Source organism: Sphaeramia orbicularis, chromosome 21, assembly GCF_902148855.1.
Source record: "Sphaeramia orbicularis chromosome 21, fSphaOr1.1, whole genome shotgun sequence".
NCBI lineage: Eukaryota > Metazoa > Chordata > Actinopteri > Kurtiformes > Apogonidae > Sphaeramia > Sphaeramia orbicularis.
Window position 1 is genome coordinate 20,711,106 of NC_043977.1, and position 23,012 is coordinate 20,734,117.

At 37.7% G+C, this 23,012-nt stretch overlaps 1 protein-coding gene across 5 annotated transcripts in view; it reads left to right on the forward strand.

The window, feature by feature from the left end:
- Positions 1 to 23,012, forward strand: part of galnt13 (polypeptide N-acetylgalactosaminyltransferase 13) — a 65,289-nt gene that overhangs the window by 28,031 nt on the left and 14,246 nt on the right. For all 5 annotated transcript variants that reach the window (XM_030125611.1, XM_030125606.1, XM_030125608.1 and 2 more), the window contains exons 3-9: positions 267 to 435; positions 6,415 to 6,581; positions 6,664 to 6,871; positions 8,463 to 8,633; positions 11,399 to 11,516; positions 12,792 to 12,972; positions 19,248 to 19,387. In XM_030125611.1, coding sequence (XP_029981471.1) covers positions 267 to 435; positions 6,415 to 6,581; positions 6,664 to 6,871; positions 8,463 to 8,633; positions 11,399 to 11,516; positions 12,792 to 12,972; positions 19,248 to 19,387 — 1,154 coding nt within the window. The remainder of the gene's footprint in view (positions 1 to 266; positions 436 to 6,414; positions 6,582 to 6,663; positions 6,872 to 8,462; positions 8,634 to 11,398; positions 11,517 to 12,791; positions 12,973 to 19,247; positions 19,388 to 23,012) is intronic.

Genomic DNA, 23,012 nt, shown 5'->3' on the forward strand with positions numbered 1-23,012 from the left:
AAACAGCAACACCCACCAGGATCAGCGAATACTCATTAGTCTCATTCTCTTTAAGAAGCAAGATGTGGAGCTTTTGTCATTTTTTTTTAGCTTTTATAATGACTTTGTTCTTCTTATAGCCTTCTCCTTATTAAGAAATAGTCTGGGTGTACCACTTTCCATCAGTTTGACAATAACATCCAACATCTCACTGTCTTAGTGGGAAGGACAACGTATAATCGCTAATAGCTTCCTTATCTTTCTCTTTCGTCTTTTCTATGGCACAGCTGTTATTTCCCGGAGCCATGAGGGTCCAGGCGAAATGGGAAAGGCAGTGAACGTCCCCAAAGATGACCAGGAGAAAATGAAGGAGCTCTTCAAGATTAACCAGTTCAATCTGATGGCCAGCGACATGATTGCCCTGAACAGGAGTCTTCCAGATGTGAGGCTGGATGGGTGCGTAGGTTTGGATGATCTCCAAATGCATGCGGTGAATCAAGCAATAGATGCCAATAGATGCTTGAGTGAATAGGCAAGGCAAGGCAGGTTTATTTCTGTAGCACATTTCATGTACAAGATGATTCAAAGTGCTTTACATAAAACATTAAAAGCTTTACAATCAATAGCAGAAGCAATAAGAAGTATAGGCATGAGGAAAAAAAAAAACAACAAAAAACAGATAAATAGATAAAACAAACATACAACAGATAAAAACTTTAAGCTCAAAAGAAACAGTAAAGATCTGAACTGATGAATAAAAACTCTATTCAAATGCAGCGGAGAACAGGTGGCAGTGGCAAGAAAAAGTATGTAAACCCTTTGAAATTTCCTAGTTTTCTGCGTGAAATATCGGATCTGCATCATATTGTTGATTTGCCTGAGGTTACACTGTAAAAATCAAAATCTTACCGAGCGTATTTTTCTCATTTCTAGTCAAAATATCTCATCGCACTTAAAATGGGATCATCATAATCACCTAAAAAGTAACTTGTAAGTTGAGATATAAGAACTTATTTTTAGTCGATAGATCTTGAAAATCTTATTTCAAGAAATTTTACCAAGATAATTTTCACTTGTTCCATTGGCAGATTTTTTTTGCTTGACTTAAGCCAAAAAAATCTGCCAATGGAACAAGTGAAAATTATCTTGGTCTTTTTTACAGATTTTTTTTTTGCTTAATTCAAGGTTTTTTTTGCTTAATTCAAGCAAAAACAAATCTAAGAATGGAACAAGTGTCTTTTTGCAGATTTTTTTGCTTAATTCAAGATTTTTTTGCTTAATTCAAGCTAAAAAATTGCCTAAAAATAAGTTCTTATGTCTCACTGAAAAGTTCCTCTTTAGATGATTATGTCTTATTTTAAGTGTGATGAGATATTTTGACTAGAAATGAGAAAAATATACTTGGTAAGATGTTGATTTTTGCAGTGTACAAAGACATCTCACAGACGTCTGTATTCACCAGTCCACTTACACAAATTGCCCACAAATTAAGGTAATTTATTACAGTTGCTGCTCTTCAAAGTTGGGCATGATGCTAAAGGCTTGAGGGAATGACTAAAACAGGTTAAATCTTGGTGCTTGAGTGAAGAATAAGTAAGAGATAGAACAGGCATCTGTGGCCATCACCATGGAGTAAGCCTCTGCTGTCCAAAAAAAAATTTTTACATGCACGCTGGAAGTTTGCCAAAGTGCATTTGACACTCCACAAAGCCACTGGGAAAATGTTCTGTGGAATGATGAAACTAAAGTTGAAATGTTCAGGAAGAACATTGTGTAAAAAGGGAATATCACCCCCATTTTGAAGTGTAGTGGATGGAGTATTATGAGTATCATGGGGCAATTTTGTTGCCTCAAGTCCTGGACCCATTGTCATCATTGAGCAGAAAATGAATTTCCAAGATTGTCAGCGTATCCTATAGGATAATGTCAGGGCGGTTTTTGGCCAACTGAAGCTCCGGAGAATATGGGTGATGCAGGAGGAAAACGACCCTAAACATGGGAGTATATCTACCACAGATTGGCCCAGTCAGAGCCCAGACATGAATCCAACAGAGATGCTGTGGAATGACCTGAAGAAAGCTATTCACACCAGACATCCTGTGATTATGGCTGGGATGAAGTAGTTTTTTTAAAAGGGGTCATATTTTGCTAAACCCACTTTTATTAGTCTTTGGTACATTTGTGTATTTGGACCCTAATAGTTCATAAAGTTTGAATTTGAACCCTCCAGGTGCTGCAAAGCGATCTTTATATTCATTCCGGCAAAAATTGAGTGGATTTCTACAACTTGTTTCAATTCCTTCTCAATTTGTTACGTTTTATAACTAGTTACGTCACAACACTTGCACATATAAGGTCAAGACTTGTTACAAACATTTCTCCAAGTACGACATAATTGGTTTTCAGCAGCAGCGTTTGTAGTCCATACTGAAAATATGTCCAAACTTTGAGCTGATTACCTAAAATGTTCAGTTGTTGGTTGTATTAACAAACACAAGTGGCTGAATGGGACAGAGAAGCATAGTCAACAAGCTGGAGGGGGAGGGGTGTGAAGTGGTTCATTTGCATTTAAAGGGGCAGTGCTCCAAATGACCTGTCTCATGTCATTACTCAGAAATAGGGTTGAAGATGGACCTGTGGGGTTGAATTAATGAAGAATTCAGACCCAAGCATAGCATTTACAGTTTATGTCGACCACAGGGAAATGTTTTAAAATGCATAATTTCATTTAAAAAAAAAAAAAAAAAAAAAGCAACATTTCACTTTTACAATAAAGGTTGGTCCAAAATTCCTCCTGAATGTTGTCCTGGTTTGATCAGTAGCTACTGGTAGTGCTCAGTTGAGGTTATTGCTGTCAAAGGAGGTTCAACCCATTATTAAATCCAAGGGTTCACTTAACATCTGTGTTCAGTAAAGACACGAAATATTATTGCTGTTTGTGTGACGTTAGGTTAAGAACATTCTGTTTGGCTGCATTCGTGACACAGATGCAAATCAAATCATATTTTATTTCCAGTTAATCCAGAAATGTAGAAAATGTCAAAAGGTTTGCATAGTTTTTCTCACTATTGTATATTTCAGACCAGTAAAACACTAAAAGGATGTTATTCTGATGCTTACAATCATTGTTAAAATATTTGTTGAGTCCATTACACGCTGCCGGTGTTAATAACTTAATTGAATGTGGAAATCTGTTTGCAGAATCCATCAGATTACTCCACTGTGTACATTAGGCCTGTCATCTGAATGGGAGTGGGGTTTGTTTGCTGTCATTTAAGATCCGCTTGAGCACTTAATGAAAATCCAAGGAGCAATTTATGTGAAACATGAGCACATTCATCTCAGGCTGCTGAGATGTACAGGCGTTCGCCTCTTGTGGGGACAACAAGATGATTCATGCTTAAATATTTCACTACACCGGTTTTCCACATCACTCTTATTATGTGTAGCCCAAAGTCTATGCTAATCAGTTACACCATGGGAAATAGGCCACAGGAGTAAATTTATTTTCACGTACATTCCACAGTTTTTGCCTGTATCATAAAAATGCCAACTCAAGACTTTTTACAATACAGGGATGCAAATATAAACATTGTTTTGCTACATGATGCAAAAGAAGATGTAATTTTGTGAGAAAAACTGAACCCTCAGCTGATTGCAACCACTTTTTCTATCCAGTAGTAGGGCTGTAAGAAAATATTGGTTCTGCCATATATCGTGATATTTCATTTCACAATACTGTATCGATATTAAAAATGCTGTATCGATATTAATAGGTATTTATTGAAATGTAGATATTGTGGAGGTTCATTTTTGTTTTTCTTTTTTCTTTATATTTTCTTTATTATTATTTAACACTCTTACGAAATAATGTTTGTTTCTTTGTTGGGATTGCACAAAAATAGTGTTATAATGTTAGTTATGAACTAAAAGAATATGAACATTTGAACAGGATCTTAAACTGTAATGTCTGTAAAATATATTTTAAGTTTTAACAGAGGAAAATTTTGTGATATAGCATTAGATCCTGTTCTGATCAAATAAAAATGTGTTTAGTATTTGTGCATATTTCTGGTGTAATTACATTTTTTCCAGGAAAAAATCTTAAAAAAAAAAAGGAACAAAACCAATATAAAATTGCCTTTTTAACAGTATCATGATATATCGTGATATATCGTATCATGATCCTTGTATTGTGATTTGAATTGTATCACCAGATTGTTGCCAATACACAGCCCTATCAATTAGGGTCCTATCACTCCTTCAGTATAAATCTTACAGTAGCTTTATTACAGAATACAGCTTAGCCTCGCAAACTTTCACCGTCTATGTGGTGGAAAAACATCCAGAGCCGTGCGTGTCTGCCAGTTTTTGCCTCTGAAGGGCAATAACATTTTACCTTAAAGGCAGCCCTTTGGCCCAGTTGTGTCAGTCAGAGCTGTCACTTTAAATAGACAGGACTCAACTAGAAATACTGTTTGCTCCGATGGCTTCACCCCCCATCAACTCCCACTCCCCTCTGACAGCAGGCGCAGCGTCCTGCCTGTCCACCTCCTCTTCTGTAATCCAGCCTCATTCTTTATTCAACATCACCCACTGTAGCACGCTCCCATTTTTGCCACATTCTCACTCTGGCTTTGACAGACATCCCATCCAGCCAAGGACATGCTGACATAGCTGTCACCACTGCTTTCACTTCTTCTACTTTCTTTGGACATGTTTGTCAGTAAATCTCATATGACAATGTATTTCCACTGATGGCATCAGTGGCTTGCAGCAGTACACCTCTTCTTCTATTCTTTTCTTAGACATTTTCTATACAATATGATGAGCTGCAGGGGTTGACAAATACTGTGACTACAGTTTGAAGCAAACATTGCAGCCTTAGACCAACAATTCATACTGGATCTGTAATGGAGGTCTAAGTATTAATGTGCAAATATTAAATTTAGTTGCTAATGAGTGATTTTATTGCTGTTAATTGTCAGAAAAGGTGATTAATCACACAATATACTCTGATTAATTACTATTAGTTGCTTTTTATCTTATGACCAAATATTGGAGACATTTATACTTAGGTCTAGTATGAAGACATGGGAGTATGTGTACTTTTAACCCTCAGCCCTCGCCACAGGGTATTGTCATCAGTTTGTTTTCCATACGTCTGTCCGTCCTTATGTGCAAAAACTTTGGCATGGACTGAAGGCCAAGTGTTTTCAAGTGCAGGCACATTATGTTTACTCTTACTCTTTGTATTCGTTTTAACTTAATATACAGAGTCTCTCCTGTATACCTGTAAAACTATCAAGGACTTCAGAAATGATTGATTTTGTCTGCACTAGCAGAAATAAAAACAAAACCCAGGTTTTGTAAAGTGGCATTTGAATGTCCAATACATCCTTGATATTAAATTCAGCTCAGGGGCAGGCCTGTCAGAATAAATATGTTAATTTTTATGATTAATTGAAAAAAATAATTAACCTCGTTTTAATTGTTTGTGTCAAATCTGTTGCTCACAAGACAAAATATGCACCCTTTGAATTGTATCTGCATAAATAAGGTTTTTTTAATTTAAATTTCAATTATAATTTTTTTGTCCAAGCCACACTAGTGCAGATATTGTCCAAAAGGGATATTTTTTCTCATGAGAAAAAGAGGAAAGCTTTTGTTGAAAATTCAGAATGATGACTCTTTCTGACTCCATGAAAAGAACTCAATATAGGCCTCCTTTATATTTATCTAATGATTGAGACGGACTAGTCTGTTACATTATTGTGTCACCGTCACAGAGGAGTGCTTCAGCCATCCGTTGAACATATTTGTCCATGTTTGAGTTGGGCCACACACTCAACCTTAATTTATTTCAAAGTGCAGCATAAAGGTCTGCTGTCCTTTACGCTCAAAAAAGCTCAGGAAGATGTACTTGACAGGTCGGCTTGATTAGTGAAAGAGCTTCAATGGTAAAAAGATATTAAATTGAGGAAATGGCAACGTTACCACCATGGCCACGCCACTGAGGTAACAATCAATCAATCAAATTTTATTTATATAACGCCACATGATAAGTTATCTCATGACACTTTACGTTTAGAGCTGATCTGAACCAGACTCTTAAGCCAATTCAATTCAAACAGAATCCTCCAGGAGCAAACACTTGGTGACAGTGGCGAGTAAAAACCTCCTGTTTTACAGCAGAAACCTGGAGTAGTGAAATAATGCTGTAACTTGTAGTGCTGCGTCTGCCCAAACCCTGGCCACAGGTCAGGAACCAAACAAACCATGGCTGTATTATGGTAAATAATTCAAAATAATCATAATTATTTACACGTCAGTGATTTGTTTTTAGGGCTGAATTCTGTTCTCATGTCTTGTAACACTTCATACTCAGATCTTCTATCACTGTAATTTGTCCAATCTTCCATGGTCCACCCTCAGCTGTAAGACCAAGGTGTACCCAGACGACCTACCAAACACCAGCATTGTGATCGTGTTTCACAATGAGGCATGGAGCACGCTGCTGCGGACCGTTCACAGCGTCATTAACCGCTCACCCAGACACCTGCTGGTTGAAATCATACTAGTCGACGATGCCAGCGAGCGAGGTTGGTGTTACACAAAACTAACACTTTTGGAGTTAGATTACTCTGCCGGTGCATTTTGGCTCACGTCTTTGTTTTGTTCCAGACTTCCTGAAGAAGAAGCTGGAGAACTACGCACGCACCTTGGAGGTTCCAGTCAGGATCTTGAGGATGGAGCAGCGTTCAGGTCTAATCAGAGCCAGATTGAGGGGGGCGGCCGCCACCAAAGGTCGGGTCATCACCTTCCTGGACGCCCACTGCGAGTGCACCGTCGGCTGGCTGGAGCCCCTGCTGGCCCGCATCAAAGAGGACAGGTAGGAACCCAAACTGGTCAGAATCTAGGAGTCCCAACAGTGCTGGAGTGGGTGTATTGTCAGTCGCTGTAATCTTTTTTTTCCCTTTTCAGTCCCTGAAAAAGGCTTTATTAACACTGGCATTCTCACATTTCACTTAAGTTGCATCATTGGGTGCTTGAGCCAAAGTTCTATGTGAATATTGATGGGGCAGCAAACTATCAGTTATGAATACACTGTTTGAGCCTGACGCTGCTGATAGGAGAAGATAATCATTTCGCATCGTCTGCTTCTTCTGCAGCCTCAGACAAGACGCTGCCTCTATTCACTGTAGCTTTGTGTCTTTGTCAACTCTTTATAACTGCTGCTGGTGCACGAGTCAGGATTAACCTTAATTAACAGCTTCAATACATACACATGTACAGGTATTGTTTCTCAATCATTATTTAAGTAAACGGGCAATTTTCTGTAGGTTTACTGATTAAATGGTTGTATTAATAAAAACTGAGGTCATCATATGTTTGCTGTTATTATTGTTTTTCTAAACCTCTTATTTCCTCTCTTTATCAAGTCGCCGTGTGTGTTTGGGTGTTTGTTTGTGTGAGTGTGACATAAATAAATGGATAGATGGATTGATAATGATTCTGCTGCAATCAATCTTTTATCAGAGGTCAGACACATTTGTTTTCCCTCAGGAAGATATTGGGATCATATGACTCAGAATATTGAATTAAAGAGCCATTACACTTTTGCTCTGTGCTGCTGTTCATGTATTAATGTCTCTACGGGTGCAGACGGATGAGCTGGTGCAGAAGGGTACAGTACTGTATGTTTACTGCAGAGCCTTCTGGAGAGAAAAACAAAGCAAGAAAATGATGATCGACCAAATCTGACAAATAATCCCTGTGCACAGGATCTGCCTTTTCTGTTTTTCCTCCTATGAATAGAATCATTTACTTTTGCATTGTTTGTTAAAAGATATAAAACATTTAGAGGAACTAGCCCTGACCTCTTTCCATTAATGTGAGGGTTTTTTTATGATATTGGTTTTTTTTTTTTAATTTTCCTCTTAAATAAATTAAACTAAAAGCAACTGTTCATTTGGAAATACTCCACGATATCTGTCTACAATATAATGGTGAAAAACTGAGCTGCAAAGTGGACTGTGATAGTTTTATACCACCGGCTGAATTATGTAGATACTGTCATGTATTGAAAAAGGTCTTATTAGATTACAAATATCCTTACCTATTCTTCCAATCCATTTTTATTTATAAAGCACACATTTAAACAAACACAAAGGTTTCCAGAGCACTGTACAGTAAAATAAATGCAATATAAACATAATAAAAAGCTAAAATGCTAAGATAAAAACACAATGAAACATAATGAATTAACTAAAATATAAAATATACTTAAATACATCATTGATGAATTCTAGGCTTAAACCGTTCATTGATTTTGTAGACTTGTAGGAGCACTTTAAAATCTATTCTCTGACAGCAAGCTAGTGTAAAGATTTTAGCACTGGTCTAATGTGGCAGCAGCATTCTGAATGTTCGAGGCTAGATCTGTAAGTGTCGAAGCTGAACCTTTTATTTGGGTCTTTCAGGACAGCGGTGGTGTGCCCTATTATTGACGTCATCAGCGATGAGACGTTTGAGTACATGGCAGGATCAGATATGACCTACGGTGGATTCAACTGGAAGCTGAACTTCCGCTGGTACCCTGTTCCTCAGCGGGAGATGGATCGACGCAAGGGGGACAGAACGCTCCCCGTCAGGTAGGCAAAGATTTTCACTCCAGCGAAAACCAGTTAAGCCTCAAAGACCTAAACAGTCACAGCAGATCTACTGAGTTAAATGGTTAAGGACCTTTGAACCACTAATCCTGTCAATGCATATAAATAATTCAGGGAAAATGCAGTTTTTCATCTTTTCAGCAGCATCATTTTTGACACATTTATATGTTTAGAGGCTCCATAGTGAACGTGGAAACATCATCATCTTCTGTAACTGATTCAGTAGTAGAACCCATGTAGTTTGACAAGTGACTGTGGTTGTAGGTGCTTGCTTTTATCTTCAATTAATGATATATTTTGCTGAATAAGTCACTTTTTCTTCAGCTTTGTCTGTTATTGATGTAAAAACCTTTGAATTTACTCTGAGCTTTAACACTTTCAGTGCCATGGGCCGATTAAATCGGCTTTACGAAAACAACCTTTAAAGTGCCACGGGCCGATCAGATCGGCTTTGGAGAACACGCCACATTTGTGTACAAACAAACCATCCACCCCCATTTCTTTCTCACATTTCGATGACGTTCTTTCTGTGTCCCCCTTTTGAGACCAAGCAGACGGGAATTTGAGGTCACGCGACCGAATAATATTTTTATATCTTTTTAATGTTTCTTATTCTCCGGTGTTTCATCAGAGGGAGCCCTCCATGCCGGGGGGCGGCTGTGGACTCCGGGGGCTGTGGCGCCTTCTCTCACTGGGGTCCGCTCCTTTCTGGTGGGTGGGGGTCCCAGTTGGCCCTCTCCCACTAGTTGGGATGCGGGGCTGTGTTGCTGGTGCCTGGTCGCCGGGGTCGGCGGCTGCCTCCTGGTGCGGACGGCTCCCTGAGACAGCGCCTCCTAAATTGATGTTTTACTTGTACATTTTTGTTCTGGTCTACCCGTGCTCAGTCAGTCTTCTTAAGTATGTGTGAGCTTGTGGGTTTGCGTGTGTGTGTGTGTGTGTGTGTGTGTGTGTGTGTGTGTGTGTGTGTGTGTGTGTGTGCGGGTGGGTGTGGGTGGGGGGCGGTACTGATTTTTAAACTGATATGTAAAGCACTTTGTGCTACAGTTTTTAATGTATGAAAAGTGCTATATAAATAAAGATTATTATTATTATTATTATTATTATTATTATTATTATTATTATTATTATTAGAAATTATGCAAATTACGATCAATAATGAATTGGCTGCGTCCGGTGCGTTTTGGATCTAATCAGCAATCGGTCGGATGTTACCGAGCGGTTTCCTGCAGGATTCTTCAAATATTATAAAAACGACGCGAAATACTGAAAAACGGCCAAATTCTGTGGCACTTTTAAGGCTTATTAGCCCCTTAACTGTCTGGCACTTAAAGAGTTAATGAACATATTCATAATCAGTGAACTGAATATAAGAAAAAATTTGTTCTGTCAAATGATTACATTTTTTTTTAAATCAGATTAATCATAGGGTTGCTGTGATGGATTAATTTTGATTAATCACAGTTAAATATAATTCATTTTTAATCTATATTAATCACGTTTCATTTTGCATGAGCAGAGACTCAAGAAAGAAGGGAATATATATGCACTTAACATGTTTGTTGCAAGCTGGGCAACATGTTAGCCGAAGTGCTAGCAGAATCCCCGACTAACGTATGCTTCATGTTAATGTGGTATTTTAAGCTGGAAGTGCTTCTGTGAAAAGAAAACTCCTTCCTGCAGAGTGTGCATAATACATGTTGGTCAGCTGTTCCATCTTGGGTTTTTTTGTCCTCATATTTCCATCCAGACGGCCAACGTGCTGTTTAGCGTCCTCCATCTTTAAGGGTTGGTTCTTCTGCCTGTCACTACTGGATGAACTTTCCCATTTGCACATGCGCGACGGTAACTACTTGGACAAACTGCCCGAAATGCGTTTGCAGAGATGTTCAGAGTCATTCTGCAGATGGGTTAATTGCGTTAAAATTTTGAATCAGATTAATCATGATGATCGATTAATGCGTGTTAATGCATTAATTTTGACAGCCCTAGAAAAAATATTCCCTGAAATATTCTAAATGCTGTGTATAATATCATAATAAATTGTGATAAATTACCTAAGAAAGGATAAATGCTACAAAATGAGGGTTCCTTTCAATATGACTGGTCTTCCTTACCTAATTTCTTTCTGTTAAGGAAATAATCTGAGAAAAGTGAAATTGTACAAAATAGGTGAAATAACATCTTTCTAATTTCAGATTTTCTCATACGATCTGAGAATGGCTATATCGCTGATGACAGGAAGTGACAGAGGAGGCATCAATAACTAGATTTTTTTCACAACCTCCGTGCCATTTTTATCTGCAGATTGAAATAGATCACTGTCCCTTCTGAATCCCACTGCAAGCAGTTGTCTGAGCATCCACAGAGTTGTGATTTTGCTCCGTTGTAATACAAGCGTGTATGAGCTCATTTATTTAAACAGTATAAAAATAGAAACCCTGCACACAGTTCCTTTTTTGGCCACACAAAGCCCAAGTAGGCATAATTTGTCATCTGTATGCAAATCACTCCCAGCAACAAACAGTATTCTTAATTTAGAGCTGACTTCAACAATGAATGAATAAAAAGATAAAAGTAATTACTCCTCTAAGGCTTTGTTTCAAATTGTCAGACAAATGGGTCTTTTATTTTATTCTGAATATTCCTCCGAGTTACTCTAATATGGTTAATGAATACAGCATGAGGAGATGCAGTATTACAAATGGATTTTGTGCTTTTTGTTTGTAACTGTTGAATCGTTCCTCCAGGACCCCCACCATGGCAGGAGGGTTATTCTCAATAGACAAGTCGTACTTTGAAGAAATAGGAAGCTATGATCCAGGGATGGATATCTGGGGCGGAGAGAACTTGGAAATGTCTTTCAGAGTAAGTGATACACAACCAGAATTACAAATAAGTAGAATATTTACAGGAACTCTATTGTGTTGGTTTTTCATTTGCTTTATATTCATATTTTTTTGTGCAGTAACTTTGTTTTAATTTTTATGTGGCCTTTATTTTTTTATTTTTGTTTTTTCACATATTTAAAATGAAATAAAACTATACTTTTCATTGAAAATGAGGAGGGATGTGCTTGAATAATCCCCAAAACAGTGATCATATTTGACAAGAATCGCTTAATTTTTTATTTCAGGTAGGGGAGCTACTTTAAATCCTTTCATTTTACTTCATAGCGATATGGATGTAATGTTTATGGCATTGTTATCTTTATCATTAGTATATATTCAGGTTTACATATTTGACGTGTCTTAACAAAGACATGATGACTAATGGATTCAAACTGCTTTGATTATTTTACTTCAAAAAGGAATTAAAATGCCTACACCTGAAAATGAGTTACATTGACTACCTGCTAAACATACTATCATGTATTTTCCTTTACATTTATGAAAGTTTCTCTTTTCAGTTCATCATTTAAGAACCCACATATTAATATACAGGTCTGGTAATAAGGTAATGGGCTAATGTCACAAAATAGTGAAAAAGCAGGATTTATCTACATGTGACATCAGCCATCAGGGCGTGTGGCTTGTGTGTGATGAAATATATGTTAAAAATTTGCTTTATGATATCAATAAAGAAATAAACTATTTACATTAATGATAACAAAGGCCCACTTTTTTAATAACAAGTTATATTGAAAAACGATGAACAGCTTTATCATAAACAGAATCCCTAATGGTCATATTGACAGGCTGTGTATTGACTTTCTACAGAAAATAATGATTGAATTATTATTTCAGAAATTTATGATGTCTTAGACTTCTGATATTGATACTATTACTAGATATTATTATTTCTATCCTAAATATTCCATTGTGTTGTACATTTCAGATGAATCTAGAAAACACAGCTTCCAATTTGATTTACATTCATTTAGAACGACTGCTGGATGACAGCAATAATTATGACAAACTGTTAAGCCAAGGCACTTGTTTTGTTCTTAAAACTATTTATTTGAATCCACTTAAATGCAAAACAGAATTTTATCAGTGACAGGTTAATTTCTAGTGAACTGTAAGTGAGGATCAGGATGTAACAAAGCTCTGATATTGCAACACTTTTTGTTATATCTGTTATTGAATCTTTTTCATGCTGTCATGAAATATACAAATCCACATTGTGTTTATGTGTCTGTAGATCTGGCAGTGTGGTGGCTCTCTGGAAATCATCACATGTTCCCATGTGGGCCATGTTTTCCGGAAGGCCACCCCGTACAGCTTCCCCGGAGGAACTGGCCAAGTCATCAACAAGAACAACAGGCGCTTGGCTGAAGTGTGGATGGATGACTTCAAAGATTTCTTCTACATCATCTCACCAGGTATGAAGCTGTGATGAGGCTCTAATTGTCTTGATTGTGTCTTTTCTAAATTGTACAAAATTGGAATCACACAAAGATAGTGACGCTGAAGTGGCATGAATTCTGAATGTTTTCAGAGTTTTAGAGAATGTTCAATTCAGTCAGAAATTTAAGAGATGTTTTATTCATAGTGCGCTGCAGCTCAAAAGCAGATATGAATAGTCCTCATTAACAGACCTCTGTGTGCTACTTAAGTGCTTGACGATATCACATCTAACACACTGGTGTGAGAAGAAAAGACTTGTCTGCTCCCTTTGATTCGTTTTCCTGTCCTTTTCTTCCTCACTCATTTAAAATGTATATTTCCTCTTTATTCTTCGGTGATGCAGCGGTGCTTTTGTCACCCATGAATACCACTTTTGGCTGTGTGATGGTACCCGTAAAGTGTGAAGGTACCAGTAAAGGTACCAGTAAACTGATGCTTTAAACTTGTGTGAGGAAATTTGTAAAGGTATATCATCCACTGCACATCTCCAGAGCAGCTTCATCATGCCTCAAACCAGAAATGTGAAGATGATGAAATGATTTTAATAATTAAATTGAACTGTTACTGTGGTGTTTTTCCTAAAGGCAAAGTATGTAAGATTTCCTGCTTGTTTGTAAAGATAACTGTTCAGACTTGGCTTCTATCTTCTGTTCAACAAATGCTGAGGAGAGAGCAAGCACTAAAGGGGGAAAAAACCCATGAAATAGAAAAGTAAACTTTTACTTTGTGTTTATTTTCACAGCTACTTTGCTCAAGAGCACAGAAAATTGCCCACACCATTGAAAAACTCTAAGGGAAGGTTCTAGGGGGAAATACAACTGAAGTATACACTTCCTCCTATTCTGTTTGTCTGTGAGAGGTGTCGGTTTGTAGTTTGCCCAGAGTTTTGTCTCTCAGGCAGAACTTTAGTCCCTGTAAGAGTAGTGAAGTGAGAAGAACAGCTTCATTTTTATCTCCACCTACACAAGCTGTGTGATCCTGTTACTGACTGGAGGTACAAACACACCCTCCCTGAGAACCATCACAAACACAGCAAAAAAAGAGGAAAATAGAAAATATACAACAGAGGGAAGGGTCTTTGAAGGTAAATACAAAACCACACACTGACAGAGGGTCAGAAGTGATGATAAAGATTGATGATAAAGGGGTTATTATTATTATTGTATACTGTAACTATACAATCAAATCCATAAGTTTTGTGAGTTTGTAATTTTTCCTCTCTACACCACAACATTGGATACGATATGAAATTAAACAGTCAATATGTGAGTGAAGTGTGTTCAGCTTTTATTCAAGGGGTTTAACAAAAATATTCCATTAATCATTTATTAATTTTTTTTTTTTAGTTTAATTTATTTCAATTTATTTTGGGGCGACACGGTGGTGCAGTGGTTAGCACTCGTGCCTCACAGCAAGAAGGTCCTGGGTTCGATTCCAACACCAGTTGACGGGGGGTAGGACCTTTCTGTGTGGAGTTTGCATGTTCTCCCCGTGTCTGCGTGGGTTCTCTCCGGGTACTCCGGCTTCCTCCCACCATCCAAAGACATGCACTGATAGGTTAACTGGTTAATCTAAATTGCCCATAGGTGTGAATGTGAGAGTGATTGTTTGTCTCTATATGTCAGCCCTGCGATGAACTGGCGACTTGTCCAGGGTGTACCCCGCCTTCGCCCCTATGTAGCTGGGATAGGCTCCAAGCGACCCCCGTGACCCTAGTGAGGATAAAGCGGGTTCAGAAAATGAATGAATGAATGAATAATTTATTTCAAATACGCAACAAGACAAAGTAATCTTACTTAGTCCTTAGAAATAAAACAGGTAGTAAGAAGTCATGGAAGAAAACAAAAAAACCCCAAAATGATACATATACATGATTTCATTTGCACATTTGAAAAGGAGTGGAAGGAAGTATGACTTATTTAATCCCACTCCTTCTCCACACAAGTCTATCCTTTAGCTTCCTATCAGCATAATACATGAAAAGTCAAGTCCCTTAGATCTTTTGTAAGTAATTAACCTCACTTATCATCCTCACATACCATCTTGAATGTAGTCCTTCCATTTTCAGAGGCGAAAAATGCAAAATTAATGCTCTAAAGTACAACAACTGACTGACACGCCACTTTATGTTCAGATGTGGTCTATTCCCTTGTTATTTTTCACCAGGTGATGCTGATACAAAGTCTGGAGTTTATTCCAAAAGTTACATTTGCATTTTATAGCTGTTCACTGGAGCTGTCAGTGTGAGATCCAAAGAGGAGAGGTGTTGATGCAAGTGAAGATGGCCGTCATTCAGCTGAAAATACCAAATAAATCTATTAGAAAGATAGCAAAGCTAGGAGTGGCTGAATCAAGTCCACACCTACACTTTAATCACATTTCGATTGCTTTGTTTCATTTGTAGGGAGACAAAAAATTGCGAAATGTGTAACTGTCCAAATACTTGTATTGTTTCTGAGGGAATATTACATACTTTCCCATGAAGTAAAAATAAACACTCAAGTAAAAGTAAAAAGTAACTTGTTTTCAATATACTTCAACTAAATCTTACGCATTTGCTTTTGTGAATTTCTACTATATTAAAAAAAGTTGATTCTTATTATTTATAGCCCTATACACAGTGCAGCCTCAGGTCTGAAGTGATGTAAATATAAAAATAGTAGAGCCAAAATGGAAAAAATTAACTTTTACTAGACCCAAAGGTTTACACCAATACAAAACATTAACAGTTTTCTCCCAATAAACTGTGAATCAACAGCAAAGTAACTGACTGTAACCATGAAACTCATTCACGCTCCACATCTTTGCTCAAATGATGTTAAATTAGCCGTAGATGTTTCCAGGGATTTTCGTCTTTTTCACTTAAGCCTCTGCAGAAGATTTGCAGATTCATCTAGGCCTTGCATGTTCGTTTATTTTTAACTCCAATCCAATTGTATGGGCTTTTGTGACTGGAGGAGCATGCAATTTCTTACTAACTCGCTAACATGTGAAGTTTAAATTAAAGTAACTAAAATAAATGTATAACATGTTTAAGAAAATACTCAAAAAATCAACTTCGTTATAGTAACAAGAGTAAATCATTACTCCATTGTCTGCCTCAAACACACACATAAAGAACAAGTAAAGAATAAGACTTAGCGGACAGATATGAGAACCACCTCCATCTGTCGACTTTTTAATGTGATTACCCTTTAGCAGACTGCAGTGTCCTGGAAATCTGCTGTTAAGTATTTCAGATGCCAGCCGACCTATAAGGGATCATCCGTAATCTGACGATCTCACGGCACAAATTGTGACCTTCTCTCGTCTCAGTCGAGCGCGTATTCTTCACGGCCAGGTGTGGAGACGGTGCCGGGGCTTGTGATGGATGAGTCTCGCTGTGCATTGTGGCCGCAGAATGACTGTCTGCTCCTCCAGGACATTAGAGAGAATGATCTTGGCCACGCTACCGCCAGACCTTCGCTTACTGGCTCAGAAAGAACACAGTATGTTCAGACTGAGTTTGGGAGTGGCATCAAGTGATCCTATTAAAAGTGCATCCCCTCCCCGTCCCTCCTCTACACTGGCGATTTCCAGATCAAAGAGGCTATTCATCACCAGCAACATGTGATGCTGAGACCCTACAGAGGGAGAGGAGAAAAGGGGAAATTGAGAGCCAGGGGAGAAGGAGTGGCCTTCAGCTCACAGCTTTCATCTGCCAACTTGAAATTTCTATCCCCAGACGAAAGTGTAAGCCGTTACTGCTGTTACAGAAGGTGCTGTTGGCATTGTGTGGCATTTGTTTGATGCGTAAATATCCAGCGTTCTAGGTCGTACGTGTTGACTGATCTTGAACTGCATTTCCCTCATTGCAATCATGCTCTTTCATGATAAATTAGCCTCCTGGATTTATCTACAGCAAGCTATGAGTCCTCAAGAGGCACTCTGGGGAGAAACCATCTGCCTAATGTGTTTGTAAGTGTCTGTGCCCAGTAGCTGTCTAATCCTTCCTCAGTCTTCATTTTCATCAAGGCTGATACATCATGCTCTGTGCATTTGGCTAAAGTCACATACATGTGGCTCAGAGTCTTGTGCAATTGTTGCATCCATACGTTTCCGGCTGATGACTTCCCTTTAATCATACCACACGTGTATAAATAGAATAGTCTGTGTTTCGTGACATCATATCCTATTCGCCTAAAATAGGTTATTCATACAAGAGTTAATAGAAAATCCCTTCAATGCCGCCCACATAGCCTGTGTTTTTATGCAGGGGTTTTTAAGGGTCCCTCTGGTGTCCAGCTTCGGCGATGCAATAAAAGCAAGATCCATCTTCATTCGTTCATTCATTCATTTTCCCAACACCCAGACAGGTGTAGGGATGCTGGAGCCCATTCCAACTATCATACACCCTGGATGTGTCACCAATTCATCGCTGGGCTGATCTATACCAGGGGTCTCAAACATGCAGCCCAGGGGCCAAATGTGGCCCACCAAAGATTCCAACCCTGCCCGTGGGATGAATTTGCAAAGTGATTAAATAATGAAAATATTTACATTCACAAATTATCGTGTAACAATAAAATGTGAATAACCTGAACAAAAATGAACAACCTGAAATGTCTAAAGAAAATTAAGCACAATTTTAACAATTTTCTACCTGTTACTAAGTGTTTAGTGTCTTTGTAGATCCGATCCATAATGCACATGTATAAACGATAAATTGAGGCATAATATTGTTAAAATTGCACTTATTTTTCTTAAGAAATTTCACTTTTTTCCGGTTATTCACGTCTTTTTTGTTTGGATAGTTACTAAAAAGTAAGTATTTTCATAATTTAATGGGGGTTTTTTGCACTAAAACAGAGACAAAAATTTGGAGTTGTTATTATGTTATTATTTTACTGGTCCGGCCCACTGGAGATGAAATTGGGCTGAATGTGGCCCCTGAAAGAAAATGAGTTTGAGACCCCTGATCTATACAGTCAAACAGCTGTTCATTTTCACATACACACCTACCGTAAAAACTATGATGGGTGATATTGAAGGGTTGATTGCGATGGAATAATTAAAACTTCTGCATTGGCATACGGTCAGATATGAAACTGGTCAGGGATTCCGTTTATGCTTTTATTTTATCTTCAGCAGGATTATCACAGGTTGAATGGATCAGATGACGACATGGATGAGATGATTTAAATCTTAAACAATGGGAAACAATAACTCTATTACCAAAACAATTCCAAACATACTTAAGGATATTCAAGTAACCATAACACACAATAGAACTTGCTCAGATATGCATCTCTATCCAGCCAATGCATTTAAGTCTTAGTCTCTTCCTCAGGTCGCACGCTCCCCGTCAGACAAAGGAAAAGAGGATGTGCTGGGCCTGATCCTTCCTCTTAAATCAGGGGTGGGCTATTAATTTTCTTATGGGGCCACATGAGAAAGTTTGACAGTTGTTAAGGACTGGATCAATACACTTGCAGCTCTGCTCAATATATATCTCTATAGAAACAGTAAATGAAACAATACATTGAAAATGTGGAGCACAGAATACAATTATTTAATGAATATTAACAAAAACATTTTTTAAAATGTGCAAAACCAGCTCTACATTAACTTTACATGAAAAACAATAAATCCATCCACCTTTGTTTGCATATCTCAGTTCCTTTGCTTTTTATTTACCTCTAACTTCAGCGAAGAAATACTTACAGTCCATGTCCTGTTAAAAACTCTGCATTCCAAATCAGTCTTTCTTTTTTTGGCCTTAGCTGACCAACAAACCAATCAGTGCATAAGCCTTTTGCTAAGCACAGAAAGTGCACACAACAATATGCTAATTTAGCAGATTCTTCAAAATAAAAGCATTGCCGTTGTATTAGTTGCATCTATTACAGTAATGTATATTTGCATTGACTTTTAATTTGCCAATGACCTCATGCGGGCTAGTCAGGGTCAGCTATCGGGCCGCATGTGGCCCCCGGCCGTACAATGCCTAGGTCTGTCTTAAATGGTTGGGTGTGGCCTGATAGGTGAGGCGAGGTCTTGCCCCTCCCCAACCAGGAAGTGGAGTTTTTAACACCTACAGATGATTTAGAATGACCAGATGACCTGTTAAAGTGAATGTTATTGGACATTGGGAGGAGGCTGAGAACCCAAAGAGAACCAGGACTGATCTTTTATTTTCTAATCAAAACAATGTAACTATAAAGTGGTACATATAGTTAAATTGCTGTTTTTTTGTGTTGTGTGTTTAAAGGTGTGATGCGTGTGGACTACGGTGACGTTTCTTCCCGTAAAGCTCTCCGCGAGGCCTTGAAGTGCAAACCCTTCTCCTGGTATCTAGAGAAGATCTACCCAGACTCCCAGATCCCCAGAAGATACTACTCACTTGGTGAAGTATGAGATTTCTTGTACTCTCATCTCCTGTTATGCGGCAGATTCCACTGCCTCCCTCTGCGTCGAGTCAGATATGTCCTTGCTCCTGGGCTTTGTGTTCAGGAGACAACATCACTGCAAGATTAATCGGAAAATCTCAGGATCCAGCTAGGGCTGAATGAGACGAGATAAAAACAAACATCCCCCAGTTGTTCCTGTTGGACATGTATGATAAATGCACCATTTTGATCCAATCACAAGTTTACACAACTATAATATGCATAAGGATTAGATTATATATAGTGTAAGCATAGATTTTACACAGCTTTACAGTGCCGCAAAGCAAAAATATAATAGTTGTAGCAGTACTAATAATAGTCAGGTGGTTAAATTGTCCACCAGCAAATCTATAATTTTGTGGAAAGTGTTTATTTCCTGTTTTAACTATGTAGACAGGGATGTTTTTGTCACAGAGATTAGGTCTATTTCAGAAACTATAAAGAGTTGAGGATGTAAGTAACAAACTACCAAAGAAACAGAATCCAATCGAATCCAATTTTATTCATAAAGCATGTTAAATAACAGAGTTGACCAAAGTGTTGTAAACAGACCAATAAAATACAGAAAACACAATAGAAGTGCAATAAAACTATAATATAAGTAAAAAGAGTAAAATGTGAAGCAAGAAGGAACTAAATTATTTCTAATCTAACAAAAAACATTCCATTAACTGTTCAGTAATTATAACCATCAAACTGTCATACTAACCAATATACAGTCCTTCCATGTTCAGAAGCAAAGCACGCAAAACTAATATTGTAAAATAAATAGACAAATACAAAAGCAAAACTACATTTTAGTGGAATATGTTTATGTCCTACTTATAAACTGTATAGAAAGGGACCCAGAGCTAAGGCCTATTTCAGAAACTTAAAAGGGTTGAGGAACTAAGTGATAAATTAGAGCAAGGCCTGAGGATTCTAATTAATTCTGTTAAGACAGTACTTTAGTTCCTTTGAGCACTTTTTTTGCTCACTTAGAAAAAGACTTTCCTTACTTCTCGGTCCTCGTGGCTCCATGTCGGTATCAGTGCGGCATGTGGTGAAGTCAGAGCTGACATGCAGCCTGTGACTGTACGATAGATGGAGGCCATTTAAGAGTAATTTCAGTTGAAGAGCTGATGGTGAAATGAGCTTGTAATCCTCCAACAGTCATACTGCTGAGCATAAGAGGATTTTTCATCTGTACTGCTCTGCTGTACTGCAGTACGAGCTGGCTCTGCTCTCTGTCGCTCTCCCTCTCTCTCTCTCTGTCTGTCGGTGTCTCTCAGCCACTGCAGCACCTCAGCTCCTGTCTTCCTCTAAACTAGACTTTTCCTGACTGATTCTCATCCTCCATAGCACACAGTCAGCCGTTCTTTAACAGCTGGAACCATTAGGTTTTATATCGCTTAATTATGAACGCTGTTCTATTCCTGCATGATGGGCATAATAAGTTGCTTAGGCAACATATAGAGCCAGCTCAGCTTTACCGCTGTGAATGTATGAGTTCATTAGAAAGCTGAGTTGGCTATAAAGTCAGTGGGAGTTGTGATAGCTGGGTGACTCAGAACTGTGCTGTCCATTCTAGCATCAGTTTCAGCTCTGAAAGTGCAGGTGATTTATGAAAGTTGAATTACTGTAGAATTGATTGCTGGCACAATATCTGTTATATGTATGATATTTTCTTTGATTCTTATGGAATTAGACTCAGATTCAGAGAGACAGTGCATGCATTTCACATGATCACTATCTAGCAATTTTTTTTTTTCAGTCACGACTTGACATGCGAGTAAAACTGGCTGTAGTGTGTGGTGAAGTTGACAGTTTTGTCTGTCACTGTTACACCACAAAGGCTGTGAATGCTGTGTGTGATCTAGCTTCAACATTGCAGCATGTGAATCATAAACGGCAAATTGTCGACATCAGGTCGGTTGAAGTGACTAAACCAGCAAGCAATAAAGAAAAACTGTAAACAAATAGACAAAAGCTTAAAAGTAATGCAGTCAGATCTCAGGACAGTAAAAATGAGACAATAGCAGTAAATATCATGCATAAATTAGAACACAGTATCAGAGGGCTAGTAAATATTTAATAGGAAATGTTAAGCAAGGTCTGACTGTGTTGTATTTTAATAAAACATGTTTGATTTGTTGTTTAGACGTACAAGCTGCACTATTATGTCTCATAAATGTATAAAAGGAAATGCAGTGATTCCTTACGGTTTCCTTTGGCATTTTCTCTTTTTCTGCATAAATTTGACCAAAATATGATCAGATTTTCATGTATGACCTGCAAGAGGGACCCAACTAAACAAATGAGGCATTTATCTTTATTCGTGTGTTTAGTTCTGTTTGTATTCAGAGTTTCCTTAGCGATTGTAAATAAAATCCAAATCACGATACCACCACCATATTTTGTATATTGGTCTAATATGTTTGGTTGGAACCAAACATAACACAACATTTTTCTAATACCATTCAGGTTCATCCACATTGCATTTATCAATTTTGTAATTGTATTTGTTAGTCATTGGAGTTGTTGACATGTTCAAAATAATCAATCAATCAGTCAATAATGAAAATAGAAATATCATACAAGCAGAAAACAACAAATACAGTCTCTGTATTTATTTGAAATGGAGTAGAAAGACGCAAACAGTAATTTACTCCCACCCTTCCCCCATAAGTATAGTCTTTTGAGGTTCATCTGAATTTGTGAAGCGCCTCAAGATAATCATGTATTATGATCGGCGCTGTATAAATACAACGGAATTAAATTTGGTTTAATTTAATTGTAGTTCAGTGAAATTCTACATACATATATACACATCTGTATATATACATACAAACTCATATACACATACATTATACAGTATGCACATATATACACACATAATTATAATACACACACACACACACACAGATAGATATAGATAGATAGATAGATAGATAGATAGATAGATAGATAGATAGATAGATAGATAGATAGATAGATAGATAGATAGATAGATAGATAGATAGATAGATAGATAGATAGATAGAAACCCGAATACATTTATGCATATCTACTCTTGCCCATAAAGTTGGTATAATTCGGTTTTCAGACACATTCCTCTTTTTATTCCTAATTATACACATCAGTAATCACCTTAGATCTGGTGCAAGGATCACATACTGAGTCCCAGTGACACTTTATCTATCAAGAATAAATCACATTGTCACAATGTATCTGGAAAAAAAAAAAAAACTGTTGCATTATGCTGTTTCCAATCAAGCCAGTTACTTATTGTAAAAAGCCAAAACTTTTCCTCACTGGGTCTCAGGTGGATATTTCATTCCAGCTTTATGGGCAATATTGTACATACACATACACCAAAATAACAGAGGAAAGCGATAAACACCCAGTGATAATCAAACACCTTCAATTCTATATTTCTTGAAAATATTATTTTGTATTTCTTATTAAACTGCTTCATGTTTAGACATCCTTTGAGCTGCACATCCAAGCTGTTCAGCCCACACACATGCAGTATTTTTCTGTTTGGGCAGTCATGGTTTCCTCCTTTGGAACATGTACACCGCTACTGTTTAGTGTTCTCTTGATGT